The sequence below is a fragment of the Oncorhynchus masou genome, chromosome 8, assembly GCF_036934945.1.
Source record: "Oncorhynchus masou masou isolate Uvic2021 chromosome 8, UVic_Omas_1.1, whole genome shotgun sequence".
Classification (NCBI taxonomy): domain Eukaryota; kingdom Metazoa; phylum Chordata; class Actinopteri; order Salmoniformes; family Salmonidae; genus Oncorhynchus; species Oncorhynchus masou.
The window spans coordinates 22,059,922-22,083,339 of NC_088219.1; the positions used below are offsets into that span (position 1 = coordinate 22,059,922).

General features: G+C 43.2%; 1 protein-coding gene across 1 annotated transcript in view; it reads right to left on the minus strand.

Annotated features, from left to right (window-relative positions):
* The window catches only part of LOC135544395 (leucine-rich repeat transmembrane neuronal protein 4-like), a 133,709-nt gene extending 121,674 nt beyond the window's left edge, over positions 1–12,035 (minus strand). The window contains 3 exon segments of the mRNA XM_064971962.1: positions 10,489–10,794; positions 10,851–10,980; positions 10,982–12,035. Of these exon segments, the coding sequence (XP_064828034.1) occupies positions 10,489–10,794; positions 10,851–10,980; positions 10,982–12,024 (1,479 nt within the window). The 5' untranslated portion in view covers positions 12,025–12,035.
* Between the last annotated feature and the right edge of the window lie 11,383 nt (positions 12,036–23,418).

Consider the following 23,418-nt stretch of genomic DNA (forward strand, 5'->3'; position numbering starts at 1 on the left):
AGCAGCACCAGCCACAGCAGCTCGAGCCACAGCCTGACATTCCAGTCTAGCTGGAGGCCACTCTCTCTGTGTTCACCAATGGCATAGGCTGTGGTCCACCAAAGTGATGCATTAGTAATCGACACGAACATGGAGGGAGGTGCAGTGTTCGGGGCTCTGTGCCATCACGCAACACAATGACCACCTGCCTCGCAAGACACGCCGCAGATCTCCCCCAAAACAATGTAAGACCAAAACACCCGCAGCCCTACAGCTGGGCTTTTGTCTCGTCCTCTCGTGGCAACACAGGCGACAGCTCAGACACCTACACCCTCCGTCTAAGCTGCCCTCCACAGCGAAAAGAGCTTGTTTATCACCTTGTAGCATATTGTCACCGTCCTCACAGGCCGAGGGAGAAAGATGGCAAAACAGACAGAGACAGAGAGACATAGAGAGAAAGAGAGAGAGCACTGGAACTTGCATAAGAGAGGGGACATAGGCTAATTAAGGGAGGCTGGATTAATTAGGCTTTCAGTCTGACTGCCTCTCATACTCCCACTGAGCTCAGTGCCAGCTCCCCCCCCCCCACACCCCTACGTCTGCATATTGTTACATGGATTTGCCTGCTTCATTCGCTGTAATGTGCTGCATGTTCCTCGTCATGCCTTAGCTTGCACAATGGGGCGTGGGAGCTCTAGACAAGGTAAACACAAGGTAAAGGCCAATAATCTCAGCAGAAAAACAAGTTAACACTAACTGCATGGCTGTCAGCCTACGGGAGACTAGGAGGAGAATCGAGGTCACATAAATGAGCACTTCATTTGAAGAGGAAATAAACACGTCTAACTTAATACTCTCTCCTCACCAGATGCACTGCCAGAACCCATCATATAGGCAGGAAAACACGAAGTCATGAGCTCACTCACTGAGCACTGAAGGGGTATAGGCTGAGGGTGAGTGTTTGCAGTGCTAAGACACTTACACCCATGTGAAGTGCAATGAGTCAGAGGGCAGGGCTTTGACAAAGCAATCAAATGAAAATCCCTTTATTAGGTTAAAAAAAAACTTTTTGTTGAGTGCTCCAAGAATACTTCAGGACTCTCCAAAAGGTATTCTTGGGTCACAAACTTCAAAGCTTCCTCAATAATCCTGCCCTTTGTTCCCCTGCCTTACACACTCATCTGCCAACTCTACTGTAAGTCATTTAATTTATTATCAATGGATCAAAATCCAGTTTATGCAAGTACCAGGGAGAGGGGGCCCTTACTACTTGTAAAGACAGAATATAGCCTCCCCACTGCATTCAAGAAGACACTTTCAATGGCTCTTGCATCACCCTGCATAATCAAAACAGAGGGAGAAGACTTTGCTGAGTGTTCCTTTGGTTCATTCTACTACCCACACAGACACAGAGAACAGCCAAGCTCCTTCAGCCCTTCCCCACCTAACATCCTTGGCCCTCTCCATGGTGGAGTATGACAAGATTAATATTCATCGGGGTCTTGGCTTTGCCAAGCTCCAGGGAAAGGTTGGGGAAAAACAAAGTGGAAAAACCTGGAGAAGTCCATTTCTGACTGATTGACGCCCAGCCTGGCAGCAAGTAATTCATTTTGAGGGGGAAGCACAAGTGTCCTTGCACCAGCTCCCAGCACAAATTTATGATAATCCTAATAAATTATGATGCGCCACGCAGACAATAAAAACTGTGATTGGCACTAAATAAAGCAGGCTGTACCTCTCAGGTCAGAGTGAGAACTATGTGCAGCCAGGCAGCCTGTCTCTGTCCACATCTCTCCCTACAACTATCCATCTGTCTGTCTCTCTTTCAATAACTCTTCACCTCTTCCCTGCTCTCTGGCTTTTGCCCTTTCCTTCCATAGTTCTATTTAACTTTGTATATTTCAGCTCAGTTGGTATTACTTCTACCTAACTGCACTTCTCCTTTATCTACTATTTGAAGTAAAATGAATGAACTGGTAAACATAATCACTTTAAAACTTTTCAAAGTTGTTTTTTTTTAACCAGAAATGCAGATACAACAGCTAAAACATGTTAAAAAATGATTTGGAAAGTGTTCTACCGGTATTTCTGTGAGACAGGATTTAAAACGTTTGCAAGAAGGAGGTTTTAACTAATTAAACTATAGGCACTCACCATTTACCAATGAAAATACATTTTCCTTTCTCTGTCCTACATTCTATCCATGCTGACCTACTGTATGTATTTTGGGGGGTGTTTTTTTATTTATTATTGATGTAATTCACGCTTCAATTGATAGCCAGATTGAAGTCGCCAGTTTTAATCTCACTCAAGCACTGCACTGTCTACCGCACGGATTAATCCACTTTCATCATCTATAGCGGTCAAACTAAATCTGGTTATTCCACTGACTGTTGATTACTGCCTTTAACATGCCCATTATTATGTGCAAATGGAAGTAGTGGGCCTTGATTAAAACAATAGAAAAAACTAACAGTATTATCTGCCTAATCCTTTAATGTGAAAGTGGTTGGTTTATCTCTGCTCTGACATGGAAATGCCAGCGTAGCTGCCACTGGGCCACATCCTTGGGTCAAACCACAAGGACATCCACACTAGTCACAGGCTTACATTAGAAAATAGCCGTTTCTCTTACCATCATGAGTGTGCAAAGACATAACTCAAGGCATTATGACCATATGAATCTTACTATCTTGTAAAAATGGGAGTCAGCTGAAATCTGTCAGCGGAGAGAAGCTACAGTAGCAATTCAGAAATGCATTAAATGAGAGAGAGAGATTTAAGCCTAAGAGAAATGGACTCAAAGTAGTGTGTGGCATAGTCTGATTAAAAGTGCAGCCCCCCTTTGCACTGATTACACTGCATTTTGGAAAGCTTCCCACTTCAGATAGTAACAACCCAAAGCAAAAGGCAACATGTCCATTGATCTTAACCGGACATACAGTACTGTAACTTGAATGGACTGATGAATGGTCTGAAATGAGAAAGCAGAAGTCCCATCCCTTCAGAGTGAGACTCTAAAAACTCAACAGATGCAGCCATCAAAGGCTAAACATCTGTTGGTATTATATCTCTATCACTGGAAATGAAGCATGATTGATTGGCCACTGATGCAAAAACAATCAGAAAGTACCAGATGACACCATGAGGGGCATTGTGGGATATATTCCCCATAGAGGTCAGTGGGTATGAAGGCCCATTTTAAGAAAATCTCCACATACATTCCCATGAGTTATAATAATCATCATCATTTGGTGGGTGCTTATATTTGTCCTGTTTCACACATATATAAGTGTATATTACATGCATGTGTGAAATGGACAATCTGTTTTTTGCATATCCCACCTCCCCGTGAAGCATCCTCAGAAAGTGGAGTCACAACCATGGTTACGAATCGCTGGTTCTGGACAGATTTCCAAGTATAGTTACCATAATAGTTACCATCATTTCTGTCCCACAATGATATATGTGATTGAAATCCTGAAAAGAGGCTGAGTGAAATTCTGCATTTATGTATCGTCTCTTTCATTGTAATCAATAATTATGATCTTCCAAGAGGCGATCAATGAGTTGGATGTAGGGGCTCTGGTCCATAAGTGTCCTTGCTGGCGTCATGGCACAATCAATCCCAAACACATCCACTGCTGATTTTGTCAATGAAGACCTTTTATTACCTTGCTAATCTAATCGATGAAAGGGAACATTATATTTCAAAGTGAAAGACGGACATAGAATATATTACATTTATGGCAAGCTGTGCTCTCAGGGTTGCTTCATGGGCCAGATAACTCTAGAGAAGTTATGTGGGTGAGTGCCCACGCTCCCTCATCAAACCCTCTCTCTCATGCTCTCTCTCGCTCTGTCTCTCTGTCATGCCGCCATTGCTTCTCTCTACCTCCCTCCCTCCCCCATATCTCTCTCTCTTGCACCCATTCATGCCAGTCAACACTTGGTATGCGTGACATTGATGAAAACACAGGTTGTTGAGACGGTAAATGACTTCAAACACGTGTTTGAATCTATCCTGTCCCTCTATAGTGAAAAGGCTGTACGCTGGACATGTGAGGGTGGAATACTAAACCACGGCATGGGAGAATAGAGCTCATCAATCATGAGTGGCATGCATTTTCCTGCAGTGGAATGCAGCCAAACAGCATTAGAGTCTATGCAGCAGCAACAGTAGCAGTACTGCCATAGAGCAGGAGCCTGGCTGAGGCTAAAGATAGATAGATAGATAATTAACTAAACATGATGTGTGCTTGAAGAAGCATGGGAAAAGGGTAAAAAAATTAACTAATATATGAGACCTCGAAGAATAGCCTAGCATGAGCCAAAGGTTACTTGTATGTGCCCACATGTATATATCCTGCACATGCAGTCAAGCAGAGACACGCACTTAAGCACAGGAAGAAGGTATATGAACTGGGAAACTGTGTCGTACGCCATAAGCAGGAAAGCATGAATACAACTATATACACTACATGACCAAAAATATGCGGACACCTGTTTGTCGAACATCTCATTCCAAAATCATGGGCATTAATATGGACTTGGTCCCCCCTTTGCTGCTACAACAGCCTTCACTCTTCTGGGAAGGTTTTCCACTAGATGTTGCTGCGGGGACCTGCTTCCATTCAGCCACAATAGCTTTCTTGAGGTCTGGCACTGAGGTTAGGCGATTAGGCCTGGCTCGGAGTCTGCGTTCGAATTCATCCGATAGGTGTTCGATGGGGTTGAGGTCAGGGCTCTGTGCAGGCCAGTCAAGTTCTTCCACACCGATCTAGACAAAAAATGTATTTATTTCCTCCCAATTTCAATGTTGTCGGGAGGCAAAGGTCAAGGCATGCATCCTCCAAAACATGACCCGCCAAACGGCACATCTTAACACCCACATGCTTAACCCAGAAGCCAGCCGCACCAACGTGTCAGAGGAAACACCATTCAACTGACGACCAAGGTCAGCCTGCAGGTGCCTGGTCAGCCACAAGGAGTCGCTAAAGTGCGATGAACCAAGTAAAGCCCCCCCCACCCCGGCCAATCCCTACCCTAACTTGTACGACGCTGGGCCAATTGTGCGCAGACCTACTGCGATGCAGTGCTTTAGACCGCTGCAACACCCGAGAGGCCCCTCGACAAACAATTTCTGTATGGACCTCGCTTTGTGCATGGTGGCATTCTGAAACAGGAAAGGGCCTTCCGCAAATGGTTGCCACATAGTTGGAAGTACAGAATCGGCCTAGAATGTAAGTGTGTGCTGTAGCATTAAGATTTCCCTTCACTGGGTCTAAAGGGCCTAGCCCGAACCATGAAAAACAGCCCCAGATTATTATTCTTCTTCCACCAAACTTTACAGTTGGTACTATGCATTGGGGAAGGTAGCGTTGTCCTGATATCCGCCGAACCCAGATTCATCTGTCGGACTGCCATATGGTGAAGCGTGATTCATCACGCCAGAGAACACGTTTCCACTGCTCCAGAGTCCAATGGCAGCGAACTTTACACCACTCCAGCCGACGCTTGGCAATGCGCATGGTGATCTTAGGCCTGTGTGTGGCTGCTCGGCCATGGATACCCATTTCATGAAGCTCCTGGTGAACAGTTCTTGTGCTGATGTTGCTTCCAGACTCGGTTTGGAACTCGGTAGTGAGTGTTGTAATCGAAGACAGATTATTTTTGCATGCTATGCGCTTCAGCAGTCAGTGGTCCTGTTCTGTGAGCTTGCGTGGCCTACCACTTCGCGGCTGAGCCGTTGTTGCTCCTAGACGTTTTCACTTCACAATAACAGCACCTACAGTTGACCGCTGCTCTAGCAGGGCAGAAATTTGACAAACTGACTTGTTGGAAAGGTGGCATCCTATGAAGGTGCCACGTTGAAAGTCCCTGAGCTCTTCATTAAGGTCATTCTACTGCCATTGTTTGTTTATGGAGATTGCATGGCTGTGTTCTTGATTTTCTACACCTGTCAGCAACACGTGTGGCTGAAAAAGCCAAATACACTAATTTGAAGGGAAGTCCACACACTTGTGAATATATAGTGCATTCCTCAAAAGTGAATCTATGAGTAGTAGTGTGTCACATCGTGATATATTCAGCACAGCTTGCCTCAATAAGTTACAGACATACTAATTGACTCAGTCTTAATTAGGTTAAAGGATTTGATATTGGTTTGATAGGATACTTCTTCTCTGTTATTTCCACTTTTGTCTTGCAGTTTGGTCCAGCCAGAGAGGATAACAGGCCAATCTGCTGGACTTTACTCTACAGACCTCTGATCTCCCTAAACAAATGTGTCAGTGATCACAGGATGGACAGCTGTCTGTGGAGAGCTGTCTACGTGTCTGTGTGGACCCAGCCCTTCCAATCCATCTTCTAGTCTGGATGGCTTCCGATTTCTCGGCCTGCCTAACTTCCTTTTCTGTCTGTGTGTCCACGTTCCCTACCATCTAAGCATCCTGCCCTGCAAACTTACCTGCTTTCACCTGTCTTGCTGCCAGCCTACTGTTATACCTGCTTCTCTGCCTATCTCACTGCCTACCTGCCAGCTGACCTCTGCCAGTATCTCCAGCTGTCTATCTGCCTACCTACCAGCTTGCCTGTCTGCCTGTCTGTTGTGCCTGCCTCTCTGCCTACCTGCCAGCTGACCTCTGCCAGTATCTCCAGCTGTCTATCTGCCTGTCTGCCTGTCTGTTGTGCCTGCCTCTCTACCTACCTGCCAGCTGACCTCTGCCAGTATCTCCAGCTGTCTATCTGCCTGTCTGCCTGTCTGTTGTGCCTGCCTCCCAGCTCTCCAGGCTGCTGTGCCTCCAGCACAGGATGCCTCTAATGGCACCGTCAGCCACAATAACCTGACAAGGTTATTTTTGTCCGTAGGAGAAAAAGGTCTGCATTACAATCGCAAGCATCCAGATACGCAACTGCAACAAAAATTCTAACACATGCAAGTAACGCATACATGAATTGACACAGCAACCATTAACATAAAGTACCTGAAAACACACATAGTCTTTTATAAATACTGAAATACAAGTAAACCTATATGCTACAATTCTCTATGCCGCAGTAGGAATAAACAAATTCAGGACACACACATACCCTGGGGTTGGATATACATTACTAGAGAATAGTGGCCGATCATGTTATAAAATAACTATAGAGGCTTAAGTTAAATAAGTATAAGTATATTTTAAAAGGAAAGAGAGGAGAAAGGGCCAGAGAATAAGAACGGAAGATGTAGAGATAATAACATGAGCAGGACAAGGAGAGAAAGAAAGAAGGAGAGATAGCTAGGTAGAGAGTATAAGTGCAGAGTGCCAAGTAGGAGAGCAGTCTTTGCTTCTTTTCCAGGTAATGTGATTGCTATACCGGTGATCTAACACCCTCATTAAGAACGGATCAAACAGAGCTGCGAAAGGCGACGGCACAGAACCGCAGTGTGTAAGAGACAGGATTAGGAGGATGACAGAGTTGTTCTCTCACTAGCGGTGAATGTTTGAAGTTTCACACATGCCTAATTGTCGACCGAAGACACTAGCATCTATACGTTTTTCTATACTATTTTTGCCCACGGCAAGCCTCTGAGGTGTATTGGCTTTCAAGCAATTCACAATCTGACTTTATGACCTTGATATTGATAAGAAATAAATATACAATTACCTCAGGGAACACCCTGATGTCATTAGAAAAAAGTATCATTATATTTTAATGTGATGTTTTTGTATCCTTTTAGCAGACACTGTTTTGCTTGTCACATTTTCAGGCCTGGATAAATATGAGAGTTGCCAAAAGGAGAAGGGGAAAATGACCTGAAATTGCAGTGGAATATTAATGTATCTTTTACCTTTGTACTTGCTGAAGAACCATTTTGAGTCACAGTGGGCCAACTCACCAAAGCCACAAAATCCAGACAGACAGACAGACAGACAGACAGACAGACAGACAGACAGACAGACAGACAGACAGACAGACAGACAGACAGACAGACAGACAGACAGCTTTCAAAGGCAAGAGTCAGAATACAAAAAGACACTTAGCTTTATCAAAGCTTAACAGTCACATTGAACACAGAGAACACTGATCTTAGACCAGTTTATTCAGATCCGTATTTGAGGCCATATGCAAGTTATCTGAGAGAAACAACACATTATATATAATACAATCCTAAAAATAAACCAACCTTTTTTAGATGGTGCAACTTAGAGGACAAAACAGACAGTAGGAGTACATGGAAACTTTTAAATTACAATGAAATGTATGCTTAATTTATCTCTGTTGAGACTGTGCCATGTTGTCAAAAAAGAACTGGACATTTGTTTATTTTAATTTTAAACATTCCCAAGCAGTGGCACTCCTTGTGGGAGTTTCAGACACTGCATCTTTGCAGTAGTACATGTACCACTGTGTGGTGTGTGGTGTGTGTTTGTCTATTTTGTTTAGAGGACATGTTGCTGTAAATGGAAATGTTGCAGTCCTACATCATACTTTGGACATCGTTAGTGACTCATACTATAGAGCAGCTAGCTAATCATTTTATAATAAGGTTAGCATCTTATAGTAAAGTTAAAATGCTTTGTGACATTTCAGAGCTGGGGTTTTTTTTCACTATAATGTGTGTGTGTGTGTGTGTTTGTTTGTGGGGAGGGGTTTGAGGTGTGTGTGTGTGTGTGTGTGTGTGTGTGTGTGTGTGTGTGTGTGTGTGTGTGTGTGTGTGTGTGTGTGTGTGTGTGTGTGTGTGTGTGTGTGTGTGTGTGTGTGCCGTGTGTGTGGCCGTGTGTGTGGCCGTGTGTGTGGCCGTGTGTGTGTGTGTGGCTTTGAGGCCATGTGTGGCTGTGAGGCCGTGTGTGGCTGTGAGGCCGTGTGTAGCTGTGAGGCCGTGTGTGACTGTGTGGCCGCGTGTGGCTGTGTGGCCATGAGGCCGTGTTTGGCTGTGAGGCCGTGTGTGGCTGTGAGGCCGTGTGTGGCTGTGTGGCCGTGTGTGGCTTTGAGGCCGTGTTTGGCTGTGAGGCCGTGTGTGGCTGTGAGGCCGTGTGTGGCTGTGTGGCCGTGTGTAGCTGTGAGGCCGTGTGTGGCTGTGAGGCCGTGTGTGGCTGTGAGGCCGTGTGTGGCTGTGAGGCCGTGTGTGGCTGTGAGGCCGTGTGTGGCTGTGAGGCCGTGTGTGGCTGAGGCCGTGTGTGGCTGTGAGACCGTGTGTGGCTGTGAGGCCGTGTGTGGCTGTGAGGCCGTGTGTGGCTGTGAGGCCGTGTGTGGCTGTGAGGCCGTGTGTAGCTGTGAGGCCGTGTGTGGCTGTGAGGCCGTGTGTGGCTGTGAGGCCGTGTGTAGCTGTGAGGCCGTGTGTGGCTGTGAGGCCGTGTGTGGCTGTGTCTGAAACCTGCACTTGTGTTCTAAATAGCAGGCATGTGGGGTTTGTGAAAAGAGAACATCTTGTAGTATGTGACATTTAGAAAATGTTGTATGCTTTAATTGCCAGGATGTCATACTCATTTCAGCTTTCATCTACTAGAATTTGCTGCTTACTATTGAGGAAGAGAATCGTCCTTCTAGACCCAAGCGTGTTTGACAACAACTGATAATCACATAAGGTGACATGCTGTACCAAAATGAACTAACGGCTGGAATAAACGCAACTTGTGCATTAGATGACTCATTATCAGTGTAGATGAGCCTAGTACAGTACGCTGAGATGTGTTGCTTACTGCATTTGTTAAATTAAACAGTGCCTTTTAAAAAGCATTAGCACACAGCATGCCGTTTTAGTAAGTAGTAGGCAAGACTACGGCCACAGTCTGTGTGAGTGTGTGTAACTTACACCTGTAATTATGAATGTAAGATGAAGAAAGAGAGGCAAAGGTGGAAATACATTGTGAGTCATTGCTATATCAGGAATAAGATGAAGTCATCAATGGAGTTTGAACCTCTTTGCTGTCACAACAGTGACCATCACGAACATGTGTCCAGGGACGAATCCGAACAAAGTGGCTCATCAAAAACAGACCCGAGATAAAGGTAAACACACACAAAACAATGCCTTTGCCATTTTGGAGAAAAAAAACCTGCACCAAAATAAGCAATTGAAACTACCTCTCAGAATTCATGGGAAAAAAAGCTATCACTCATCACAAAAAGCCAGCAGCACACTTTGAGCTAGTGATATTATTTAGGATCGTAAATGTAATTGTTTGTACTTATTTGCGTTTCAACACAATTTTACATCAAACAACGTTTTCCTCTCAACAGAGACAAGGGTGTAAGTGAATACCGAAACTCTTCTTTGAACACAATGAAAACTACTCAAGGAAATCCCAAAGCGATCCTAAAGCGGCGCGTAACTTCTACCCGTCACAACACACCATTCCTAACCTCTAAAAAAGAGATACAGTCAATCCAAGAGGGGAGATACTAAAGTAAAAGCCACAGATGTTAATATCTATCAAAAGCAGTGTAAGAATTTACCTCAGATAGCCTCGCTGTGGAAGAGATTTGTTTAGGAGGGGTGGCGGGTGGTGTGGTTCATACCTCGCATTCCCTGGAGCCTGAGATGGTGCAGGTGCAGGAGCCAGTCCCGTTGACAAGCACGTCCATGGCCTCCGAATTGGTGGGCTTGTAGTCCACATAGTACTCCTGCAGTGGGGAGCTCAGCGTGTGCTCTGTCTCTCTAGCTTTTTTCCGCCGTTTGCGAGCCGCGGCAGAGTGCTCCTGCAACTGCTTGACGCTGCTGGGATAGCGCTTCCACGACACGTAGATCACCAACAGGATCATCGCTACAGACAAAAACAGGGCAACGCTCCCCGCCACAATCTTGTGAAAGGACACAGGCTCAAACTCATGCCCAGGTGGTGGTTCCATGGGTGGGGTGACAGCTGAAGATGTAGGGCCACCTCTAGATCCCTCTCCCCTCTTCCCAGCTCCGGTGTGGGGCGTGGGGTAGGCTGGGTGGTGTTCTGTCTGGTCTGGGCCTTTAGAGGGGGTGGGCTGGGTGCTGGCTGTGAGGGGTGTGATGGCGGTAGCCCGACACACACCGTGGGTGTCTATGGCATCCATGACCTTCTCACCTTGGGCCTCCTTGGGGGCGGCACAGATCATGGTGGTCTCCTTGTTCCCCTTGAAGTTCCTCAGCCAGACCACCAAGGGGCAGATCACAGGGCCACAGTCCCACACGTTCCCCGCCAGGCTGATGGTGGTCAGGGAGATCCAGGCCGACACGGTCTCCTGGGACACGTTGGTCAGTTTGTTGGAATCCAGATTGAGTGTTTGAAGGTTGGGCAGGCATTGGTAGACAGTAGCATCCACCTCTTGCAGATCATTGCCAGACAGGTCCAGTTTCTGCAGGGAGGTCCAGGTCCAGGTCAGGCCCTGGCTCATGGAACGGATGCGGTTCCACTGCAGGTACAGCGCCCGCAGGTTGTAGAGGCGTGGGAAGTGGGAGAAGTTGATCTTGGAGAACTGGTTGTGCTCCAGGTGCAGCTCAGTCAGTTTCAGCAGGCCTGAAAAGGCGTTGCGGGTGATGCTGCGCAGGCGGTTGTAGCCCAGGTCCAGGAACTCCAGGTTTCTGCAGTCCTGGAACAGACGCACAGGGATGCTCTTCAAGGAGTTGGAGCGCATGTGCAGGCTGAGGAGCTTGCGGAGGCCCTGGAACTGGCCCGGCTGCAGGGCTGCCAGTTTGTTGTAAGACAAGTCCAGGTTGCGGAGGTTGGGTATAGGGTGGAAAGTGGTGTTGTGGAGCATTGTGATCTTGTTGGAACTCAGGATCAGCTCCTTGAGCCTCCGAACGCCTTGGAAAGCCAGTACGTCCACAGAGGCAATGTAGTTGTGGTCCAAGTAGAGCCAGATGAGCTGGTTGAGGCCCACAAACTGTCCGGCTCTGAGACTCGCCAGACTGTTGTAACGTAAGGACAGGCCTTGGCAGCCCCCTGAGAGGTTCTTGGGAACATCACGAAAGGCGCTTGACTCACAGTAGACGATTTTCCCATCGCAGCGACAGCTTTTGGGGCATGGACGCTCGCTGAGGGACGGAGATGCAGCCAGCCACACCTGCATGAGCAGCGGTACCATCAGCCAGCGGCGCCGCATAGCAGAGCCTGCAGAGAGGGACAGATTGAGAGAGAGAGAATATCACTTTTTAGTGAAAGCATCTAACAACATCCCATCTGTCACGTTAAATGTGGGTGGCAATGATGGTCCATGTTATTATCAACCATGTGGGTCAATCATTCCTTAGCACCCAAGACTACCACTACCTGCTTACTGTTCAGATATAATGTATTCAACAGGTGAAGAAAATGGTGGTTTTAATTTGGTTTTAACTGCAACCTGTCTCTGTCTGAATTTAGTCTTCCCACAAGCCGCCACAGTGCTTAAGGCAAACAAGACAAGTCATAAAAGCAACCCGGCTCCCAGCAAATTAACATTCAGGAGCTGGCGGTTGTGTATACAAATCCGGAAGAGTATCAATTTAGAATTTAGCCACTTCACATTGAACCATAACAGAGTAGTTAAGGGGTCTGAGTAAATCATGGTGTTCACTTCCACCAAGTTCAAATAAAGAGTCAGTTCTCTAGAAACTCTATGGAGTTAAACAATTCTGCTGTGCACAAGCAACATATATAAATGTTCTGTAAGTGCCAAAATAATAGAAACACTTGAGGGATATGAGGGATACAAAGGGGATTGAAAGCAGGTGCTTCCACACAGGTGTGGTTCATGAGATAATTAAGCAATTAAAATCCCACCATGATTAAGGTACAAAAATGTCACGTAAAAGAAAAAGTCAAATACTTCAGCCACCCAAGTCATAGATTGATCTCTCTGCTACCGCGGTACCGGAACGCCAAGTCTGGGAACAAAAGGCTCCTGAACAGCTTCTACTACCAAGCAATAAGACTGCTGAACAGTTCATCAAAATGGCCACCCGGACTATTTACATTGACCCCCTTTTTATTTGCACTGACCCACTTGCACTGGCTCTATGCATACTCACTGGACTCTATCCATACACTCACACACACCACACCGATACTCCAATACACACACACACACCCTACATACTCTCACACCCGTGCGTATTGACGCACCACACACTCACACTCTTTAACACTCTTAACATTATTATCTATCCTGAATGACTTGTCACTTTTGCCCCTACCTACAGTACATGTACTCTATATATTACCTCAACTATCTCGTACCCCTGCACATTGACTCAGTACTCAGTACTGGTACTCCTTGTATAACGATGTCTAAGAGCCACTCCAGAAAAGGGCTCATAAGTAAGCGTTACACGCTAAAGTCTATACCTGTTGTATTTGGCGCATGTGACAAATACCGTTTTATTTTATTTGATGTATAAAAATGCTGTTCAGGCCATTATTTTGAATACCATGGCTACTCCCCCATAGGATGACAATGCCCCCATCAACAGGGCACAATTGGTCACTGAATGCTTTGATGAGCATTAAAATTATGTAAACCATATGCCATGGCCTTCTCAGTCATCAGATCTCAACCCAACTGAACACTTACGGGAGATTCTGGAGTGGCCCTTAGACAGAGTTTTCTACCACCATCAACTAAACACCAAAATGATGGAATTCCTCCTGGAAAAATGGTGTTGCATCCCTCCAATATAGTTCCAGACACTTGTAGTATCTATGCCAAGGTGCATTGAAGCTGTTCTGGCTTGTGTTGGCCCAACGCCCTATTAAGACACTTTATGTTGGTAGTTACCTGTACATGAACACTAACCAATTGAATATGAGTACAGACAAAAACAGTTATCTGATCATGCTGTGCTGTGTCCTTAGATATAATGTTACTGCTACTTGGGACAAGAGATGATATAGAAGAAATACTGCAGATGCAGACTATTGAACCACTGATGGTGATAATGAGAATCGGTCGGTATGTAGCAAGGTTTGATATCCCACTGGGCCTAGACGTCAATTCAATGTCTATTCCATGTTGGTTCTACGTAATTTCATTGAAATGACATGGAAACAACGTTGATTCAACCAGTGTGTGCCCAGTGCAATCGGTCTTTGTCCGTAGGTGAGAGTGAGCTGTTTCCATTAAAAGCACTCCCCTTACAGAGTCACTAACGATCTGTCATTAAGATGCATTGATTTCCTCTTGAGGAGAGCTTCCACTGGTTGTGTGCTCTTTTCTCTGGGCTAAACCCCTGTAATACCTGGTTAACATCCTTTAATCCAAAGGTAGGATAAATGTGTGGTTTAATATAGCTCATAGTTGTTTTGAAATTGGTTATCATATGTATGTCATAAGCTAGGTTGGCGACAGATTTTCATGCAAATATAAAAGACAATCAGCATAAAGAAAATATGCATGTTTCCCAACCTGTAGTGTTTCCACCAAACAGACTTGTTCAGGAGAGAAATCTGTGCGTGCTGACATAATGCATATAAATTGTACTTTTCAGCTTAAGTTTTCAGGTACCTAATAAAAATCTAAAGTTCAACGCATGTCCATTGCATTTTTAACTCGATAGTTTTGCCACAGGAACTGTTGTGTTAAAAGTTGCCTAGTTAAATAAAAAATAATAAAATAGCAAATTTGCCTAGTCTGGTCTTGACACGTGTGCTCTAGACAACAGCTCACAGATACAGTGAAAGTAGGCTGTGTGGATAGGCTAGTCTACATGAGGAAATGATTATGGATAAGAGTGAGAATATTAAGCATCAATCATCATGTAAACCAGAATAATATCTTTATGATATGTTTTTTGTAAAGGAGCATCAAGATCATCACCATGCACTGTCACCACCCTGTGAAGTTCATCATAATTGATTTCATCTGTCGCCTAATAAACTGCATGGTTTCCCCAGTCGTAGTAGGAGGACCAGACACCCTATCATCACTAGACTCCAAGTTTACTTCAATATAATGGTTATTATATCAATATTTGCACATAAAGGCATTTCCACAGCCATTTGTTGCATAATTGTTTTTATTGACACAAAAATATCCCACCATGTCAAAAGAACAAATTACAGTGTATATCAGCATTTATCAAACTGTAGGGAAAGTTTCCATTACAGCTGTTGTGATTTTTTTTACACAGTCTGACTTCACTCACATAAAAACCGTGGATGGAAACGTGGTTAGTGTGACACTCCAATCATCCTAGATGTTCCTCTATGATGGGAAATGTGACAGTGATGGTGTATGCATGCTAACGTTTCAGATGTGTTGCAAAACTGAACAAATTATGAACCCAGAGTATCAGTGAGATAGAATAAAATGCCTTTGACCGTACTTGAGGCTTAAAGATAAAATTCTTAGTTGAAACAATAACAAAAGCAATCACCCCTCTTTTTGTAAAAAGCTGAGGAACGGGCCTGGAGAAATGAAACCACTCTCAAATTCATCCATGATATCAAATGTATAGTTTTAACCATGTTTTGAGCCTACAGTGTTTGTTTCCATTTTATTAAATTACAAACACTGGAGTAAAACAAGCTTATATTTTGGGTTCTGATGAGGTAGTTGAACTAAGCCTATGATGCCCACATAATGTATTTACTCTTCAAGAATCCATAGGCATATAGTATTAATGTACAGTATACAGATACCCGGCTTAAAACCCCAAAGAGCAAGCATCCTTATTCCTTGCTGAAAATCTGCTCCAGAGTGCTCAGACTGTGGCAAAGGTTCACCTTCCAACAGGACAATGACCCTAAGCACACAGCCAAGACAACGGGACCAGTCTCTGAATGTCCTTGAGTGGCCCAGCCAGAGCCCGGACTTGAACCCGATCGAACATCTCTGGAGACCTGCAGCAACGCTCCACATCCAACCAAACAGAGATTGAGAGGATCTGCAGAGAAGAATGGGAGAAACTCCCCATAGTAGCATCATTACCCAAGAAGACGCAAGGCTGTAATCGCTGCCAAAGTAATGAGTAACGGGGCTGAACACTTATGTAAATGTGATATTTAAAAAATAACATTTTAATGAATTAGCAAAAAAAATTAGGGGAAAAAAAAATCTGAAAAAAATGTTGCTTTGGCATTATGGGTCATTGTGTGTAGATTGGTACACAACTTTTTGTTAGAATAAGGCTGTAACGTAATAAAATATGGTAAAAGGATCTGAATACATTCCCAATGCACTGTAAGCACTTTGTGATAACTGCTGATGTAAAAATGGCTTTATAAAATACATTTTATTGATTGATTCTCTGTGTGTGTGTGTGTGTGTGTGTGTGTGTGTGTGTGTGTGTGTGTGTGTGTGTGTGTGTGTGTGTGTGTGTGTGTGTGTGTGTGTGTGTGTGTGTGTGTGTGTGTGTGTGTGTGTGTGTGTGTGTGTGTGGAAAACCTTGGGATTCTAAAGATAATGTATGACAGTTTTTGATTGTACCAGGTCCTCCATCAATTATTTTGTTTTCTTTAGTTAGTCTCTAGTCTAGTAGTTAAATTACTAACAGGAAAATGCTGATCAAAGGCTTAACAAATTATTTCTCTATCTGCAGTGTTTTTTACTCATGTCAAATTTGTTACAATATCAGTACAACAGAAAAGCAAAACATGTATATTCCTGTATTTCAAAAGCTTACAAAGTTTTGTATTTTTTTTATACTCTAATTAGGCAAGTCAACATTATAGAACACAACATTGTTTATTTACTGTGAAGAAAATGTCATTGGATGTTTTTCCATGTCTTTCATGTGATGCATTGTGGGCAGCTTAAACAAATTGTGTGTTCATCAGATTTAGTGTACATTTACACATCCTCATAAGAGATGTGTAGCTTTATTAACATAGCTTGTGAGATACATACTTTAGCTTGAGCCTTCTTCATTAGGCACCTTTATGCCCTGACTGACACTATGTGTGGTTTAATGAGCACTCTGTGCACTAATGATTCACTAAGCCATCTTCCTCTCCTCATATAACTCTTATCTTATTCAGAGAAGAACATAGGTTGCCTTCAGTGGTGTCACTCATAAGCTGTGTATATCGATTACCACCTCTCTACCATACTTCCCTAATCATTACCATTTGGTTACCATATCAGCCGATTAACTATATATCACCTCTTCATGCCTAACACTCCCCTATTACCACTTCAGTTGTTAGACTTATTTTTTCCCCTTGAACTGCATAGCCATAATCATCCATGTTCCAATCATTGGTTTGTTCCCCATATCCTTGGTACACCTTTGCTTTTTATTGTGATTACCATGCTAGGATTAACTGTATAAGTCAATTTACTACTTATCCCCTTATAATAACAGAATCTCTCTGCTTCAGCTACTCCTACTACCAATACTACTACCACTACTACTAAGATTGCTACAATACAACTAAGATGGCAGGGATATGGATCCTTTTTGTTTTTAAACTTTAACAAAGAATGAGAGGAAGAGCACAAAGCTGACCCACTGTCAAGATAAATAAATCATAGCTTGGAAAATATACACTACGGTATGATCTTTGAACACCCAAGTGGCTCATTGTTGTGTTTTTTTTTTGCCATTAACAAAACTGCTATCAGGCGCAGCCATGCCCACATTGTGTCTGGACACGAGCCTAATGCTTAGGGAAGGACGTCCTTTCAGACCAGCCTAAGCCATCCTATTAGTCTCCAATTAACATTGAGATGAGTACTAGCCAGCCCAAGCAGTCCAATTTCCCTGGTGCTTGGGAACCAGCGCTTCCTGTCCTGTGTGTATTGCCTCAATGTTCTGAGGATACAGAGATGTATTTGTGTAATCACAGAAATGCAGAGCAGATACATTGGCTATTTGCCGTTACTGAAGTAGGTGGTCTACAGTACAATCAAGGGCAACTGGATGAAGAGAAAGTTTGTGGTGGATTCTCCTCAATACACCAGTATCCAAAAGCGCGTGCACGCACACAGAGACGTGTGTTAGTGTCGAGTTGTTTTGTCCTTGTGTCTGTTTTCTGATTTCCCCTGGCGGGAAGGGTTCCGTCAGGTTGGAGTGACTGAGAATAACCAATCAACCTCCAGCACTCACAACACTATTGATGACTCTGTCACATCCTCTCTCAGAGCCACCCCTGCCCTGCTGCCCTCTCGAGGGGCCTCATTTATCAACCATGCGTACATTTCTTACTAAATTCTGCCGTATGTGGAGGTTCTAGGATTTGCGTGCGCAACAAATTATTGTTATTTATCAAACTGTCACATGCAACATACAGGCATGTTTTCATTGATAAATCAGAACCATATTATATGTGTGGTCGTAAAACGAGCGCTACAACCTCGACTAGAAAACGCCCTCCATTTACCTTTTTTGTTAATAACTACTTACACCCCCCCCCCCCCACACACAATGGCAAATGTGATTTCTGTAGAGGTGTGGGCAGAACGTTCTAGTGACTTATCCAAATAAAAAATGCATGCTGCTTAGCGAGTTCCAAACAGTGGCTGCGCATTCTACAAGATTACAAACAAATGAAAAGTAAATGCTACAACCCACACCTCTATGCGAAAGACAAATTGTTATTCAACATTTTGTTTATCAATACATGATTGAGTTTTTCTATACTGCCTTTGTAGCCTATAGGCTCTGAAATTAAATAGACTTTGATGTCGTGCTCCTAAACCTATCGCACAGCAAAACAGTAGCAATCCCATACTGTCAATTTACCGTTCTATTTAGACTGAACAAAAATATTAACGCAACATGTAAAGTGTTGGTCCCATGTTTCATGAGCTGAAATAAAAGATGTTCCATACGCACAAATGGCTTATTTCTCTTATATTTTGTGCACAAATTTGATTACATCCCTGAGAGTGAGCATTTCTCCTTTGCCAAGATACTTGGAACAAAGATGTCTCAAGTTTTGAGGGAGCATTCAATTGGCATACTGACTGCAGGAATGTCCTCCAGAGCAGTTGCTAGAGAATTTAATGTTTTCTTCTCTACCATAAGCCACCTCCAACATTGTTTTAGAGAATGTGGCAGTACGTCCAACACGCCTTACAGCCGCAGACCACGTGTAACCAGCCCAGGACCTCCTGTGGGATCGTCTGAGACCAGCCACCAAGACAGCATTTGAAAATGTGGGTTTGCACAACCGAATCATCTCTGCACTAAACTGTCAGAAACCATTTCAAGGAAGCTCATCTACAAGCTCCTCGTCCTCATCAGGGTCTTGACCTGACTGCAGTTTGGCGTCGTAACCAACTTCAGTGGGCAAATGCTCACCTTCGATGGCCACTGGATCATCTGAGACCAGCCAGAGGGACAGCAGATGAAAATGTGAGTTTGCACAACCTAATAACTTCTGCACAAACTGTCAGAAATTGTCTCAGAGAATCTCATCCGCATGCTCGTTGTCCTCACCAGGGTCTTGACCTGACTATCGTAACCAACTTCATTCGGCAAATACTCACCTTCGATGGCCACTGGCACGCTGGAGAAGTGTGCTCTTCACGAATGAATTCCGGTTTCAACTTTACTGGGCAGATGGCAGACAGCATGTATGGCGTTGTGTGGGCAATCGGTTTGCTGTCATCGCTGTGAACAGAGTACCCCACGGGTTATGGTATGGGAAGGCATAAGCTATGGACAACGAACATAATTGCATTTTATTGATGGCATTTTGAATGGACAGAGATACCGTGACGAGATCCTGAGGCCCATTGTCGTGCCATTCATCTGCTGATATCACCTCATGTTTCAGTATGATAATGCATGTCACAAGGATCTATACACAATTCCTGGAAGCTGAAAATGTCCCAGTTCTTCCACTGCAAACTCACCACACATGCCACCCATTGAGCATGTGTGGGATGCTCTGGATCGACATGTATGACAGTGTGTTCCAGTTCCCGTCAATATCCAGCAACTTCACACAGCCATTGAAGAGGAGTGGGACAACATTCCACAGGCCACAATCAACCGCCTGATCAACTCTATGTGAAAGAGATGTGTCGCGCTGCATTAGGCAAATGGTGTTCACACCAGATACTGACTAGTTTTCTGATCTACGCCCCTATCTTTTTTTAAGGTGTCTGTGACCAACAGATGCATATCTGTATTCCCAGGCATGTGAAATCCATAGATTTAGGCCTAATGAATATATTTCAATTGACTGATTTCCTTATATGAACTGTAACTCAGTTAAAACTTTGAAATTGTAACATGTTGCATTTATATTCCCGTTCAGTGTACAGTACTTTCGAGCATGCTTTTCTATTGAATGAGCGATTGATAAATGGTAGTGGGAATAATTTAAACCAGTTATGTCAGAAAAGGAGAGACATGTCCTGCGATATGATTATGATTTAGGCCTATAATAAAAGTTAAATAAACACATTAGATGACATGCTGCTATGCAATCTCTTTACCAAACGGCAAATGCATCTGTTTTATCATCAGGTCTATATCTAATGCTTTTCCTGTCATTATTATAATTCCAGTGCATCAAACACCTACCATTTCCCCAAACAAACAATAAGCCTATTTCTTGCAATACAGTAGATCCTTCTAGAAGTTGTGTGCACTCATGGTTTGAGATTTGCGTGGAGATACGCACACTTCCCATCAAGTTCAAAACCTTTGCGGGAAAACGGGCACACACAAGTTTTAGAGTCTTTTATGTGACCACACCCCTTTGATAAATGATGCCCCAGGGGCCTCAACCGAGTATACATACAAAATTTACCCCAAAATGTGCATGCGCCAGTTCTCACAAACGTTGGCATTGATAAAAAATGTACGTGATGTGAGAATGTGCTCTCCACCCCATAAACTTTAGACCATACATATGCATCTGCTAGAGGTTGAAATATTGTATTGCAAGCTGGCAAGTATGTTGTGCAAATGGGGGATATGATAAAACAGCCTGGTCTCATAGACTAGATATAACATAGCAAATGTTATGTTTGGTATGGTTACATAAGACAGATGGTTACTTAAGTCAAAAACGAAAGTAGGGTGGTTGGTCAGCGATATATTGGGAATGTCTAGCAATATAAAGGTTGCGAGGTCGAATCTCATCACTGACAACTTTAGCATTTTTGCTAATTAACAACTTTTCAACTACTTACTACTTCTTAGCTATTTTGCAATTACTTAGCATGTTAGCTAACCCTTCCCCTAACCTTAACCATTTTAGCTAACCCTTTTAGCTAATCCTTCCCCTAACCCTAACACCTTAACCTAACTCTTAAACTTAACCCTAACCTCTAACCCTAATCCCTAGTCTAGCTAATGTTAGCCAGCTAGCTAATGTTAGCCACCTAGTTAAAATTAGTAAGATATCAAAGGTTTCGCTAATTTGTATAGTATGTTTTGCAAATGTGTCAAATATTGTACGTTATGCAAATTTGGAACATATAATGTGAGTTGTAATTAGTAACAAGTCATACGAAACGGGTGATGGACATCCACAACTAAATACATACCATATGAAACGTGACATATCACACTAAATGGAGTGTCTCAGATTTACATACAGAATAATATGAAATGCTCTGAGACCAGGTTGGATTGAAAAGCTTATTCATAGAAAACAAACAAACAAACAAACAAACAAACAAACAAAAAACAGGAAACAATGCATTAAAATACAAGTATACGAGTATTTTGCCTGTTGCTTAAGGAAGAGAGAAAAAAGCATGATCAATGCAATCCATATCTATATAGACTAAACTCTTAGAGAAAAGATTCTAGATATAACCAAAAAGGGTTCAATGCTTGCTTCATATATGGCACCCCTAAAGGTTCAATATAGAACTGAAATTGGTTCCATAGAAAACCCTATATGCTACCCAAGGCTTCTATATGGAACCAATTCTGGTTCAGTGAGGAACCTTTAGAGGTGCCATATATGAATCAAGCAATATAAACCTTATTGGTTCTATCCAGAATCTTTTTTTTCCTAAGAGTGGACGGGCTAGTGCAAAACTAACTATTAAATAATGTGCAGTCATATTTATATGTGCGCATTTAGAATTATTATTATTGTTATTTCAGAGCAAGTGTACAATTTAAAACTGAGCCCATATACATTGCATTGGCTCTTTGATTCCAATGTTCTTTTAGGTAAACAATGTATCGATGCAGTGCAGTAGCCTACTGTAGGTCGATACATCGTGCCACCTTACAATTAATGGCACTGCATAGCCAGCGCACTTGGCCATCTGTAAGTTAAATAAAGGCTGTGGAGATTAGGCTATACCTCGGGCGACAATAACAGAGGTAGCAAAGACAGAGAGAAAAACACGTAGGCCTAAATGAACTGTCAACACAAAAATACTGATGATTTAAATAGTCAGAAACTCAAGCAACCACATGCATAGACACACGCACCGAACACACACACACACACTTGAATGAACATGCTCACACAATTTGATGCACGATTTGCAGTCTGTTCGCGCTCCATATTGCATTCATTAAGCCTATTGTAGATGCCAGGTCAAATAACAGAAATGCTTCCCAATCGGCTCTCAACGATCAAAGAGCAAGAGAGAACATAACAGACTGTCTTCACCGCTTAACAAAGAGCAGGTGCACACACGACACTAGCCTATATGTATGATTTGATATAGCAAAGCAAAATGATGATCTCATGAGTAAAGTTTATCTGCGTAATTAATCTGCATGTAGCTTAATGTATCGAACTACAGATCAAAATTACAGTTTATAACAGATAAAAATGCACCTTATGGATCAGCGGGGACTGTGAAGAGAAACACAGACACACGCATACACACTCACACATGATAACATACGCACTATACACACGTACATGGATTTTGTGTTGTAGTATGTAGTGGTAGAGTAGCGGCCTGAGTGCACACACTTAATCTGTTGTGGAATCAGTTGTGAAATGTAATGCAATGTTTTTAATTGTAAATAACTGCCTTAATGTTGCAGGACCCCAGCCAGAGTAGCTGCTGCAAAGCAGTAAATACAAAATACAAAACGCATATATACTCATGAAACTCAAATGATCTGTTCTCGGTTATTGTTGGACATAGGCTACCACTGACACGTTAGATCATTAAATGAAAGAAAACACAACCATGAACGGGTTGTCGATAATTATGCAGGACCACGCTTTGTGAAGTTGACTTGCATCCAACATAAAACATGATTAGCATTTCAGTCCCAATCAATGATCCGGATTCAGTCTGCTTCTTAAAGCAGTAAAGAAGAAATAGGAGGCTCCAGACATAAGCTAATGAACGGATGCATTCGACTATAGAGCTTTTTGTAAACGGAACAGTTATTTCAGATGCAATCACAGGCTAAACTAGAACGGCATATTTGCATATTTGTTATGTGTCCAATTCTTAATCTCACAAAGACATTCATCGCATGTAATACCGCAAGGAGATAGAAAAAACGAACCATATTGCAGCTCTGACTGTTGACTGTTTTGGGCACATGATGGCTATTCAAAACGATAAGAGTGTGCTGAATTTGTTTTATAACACTTACAAATTAAC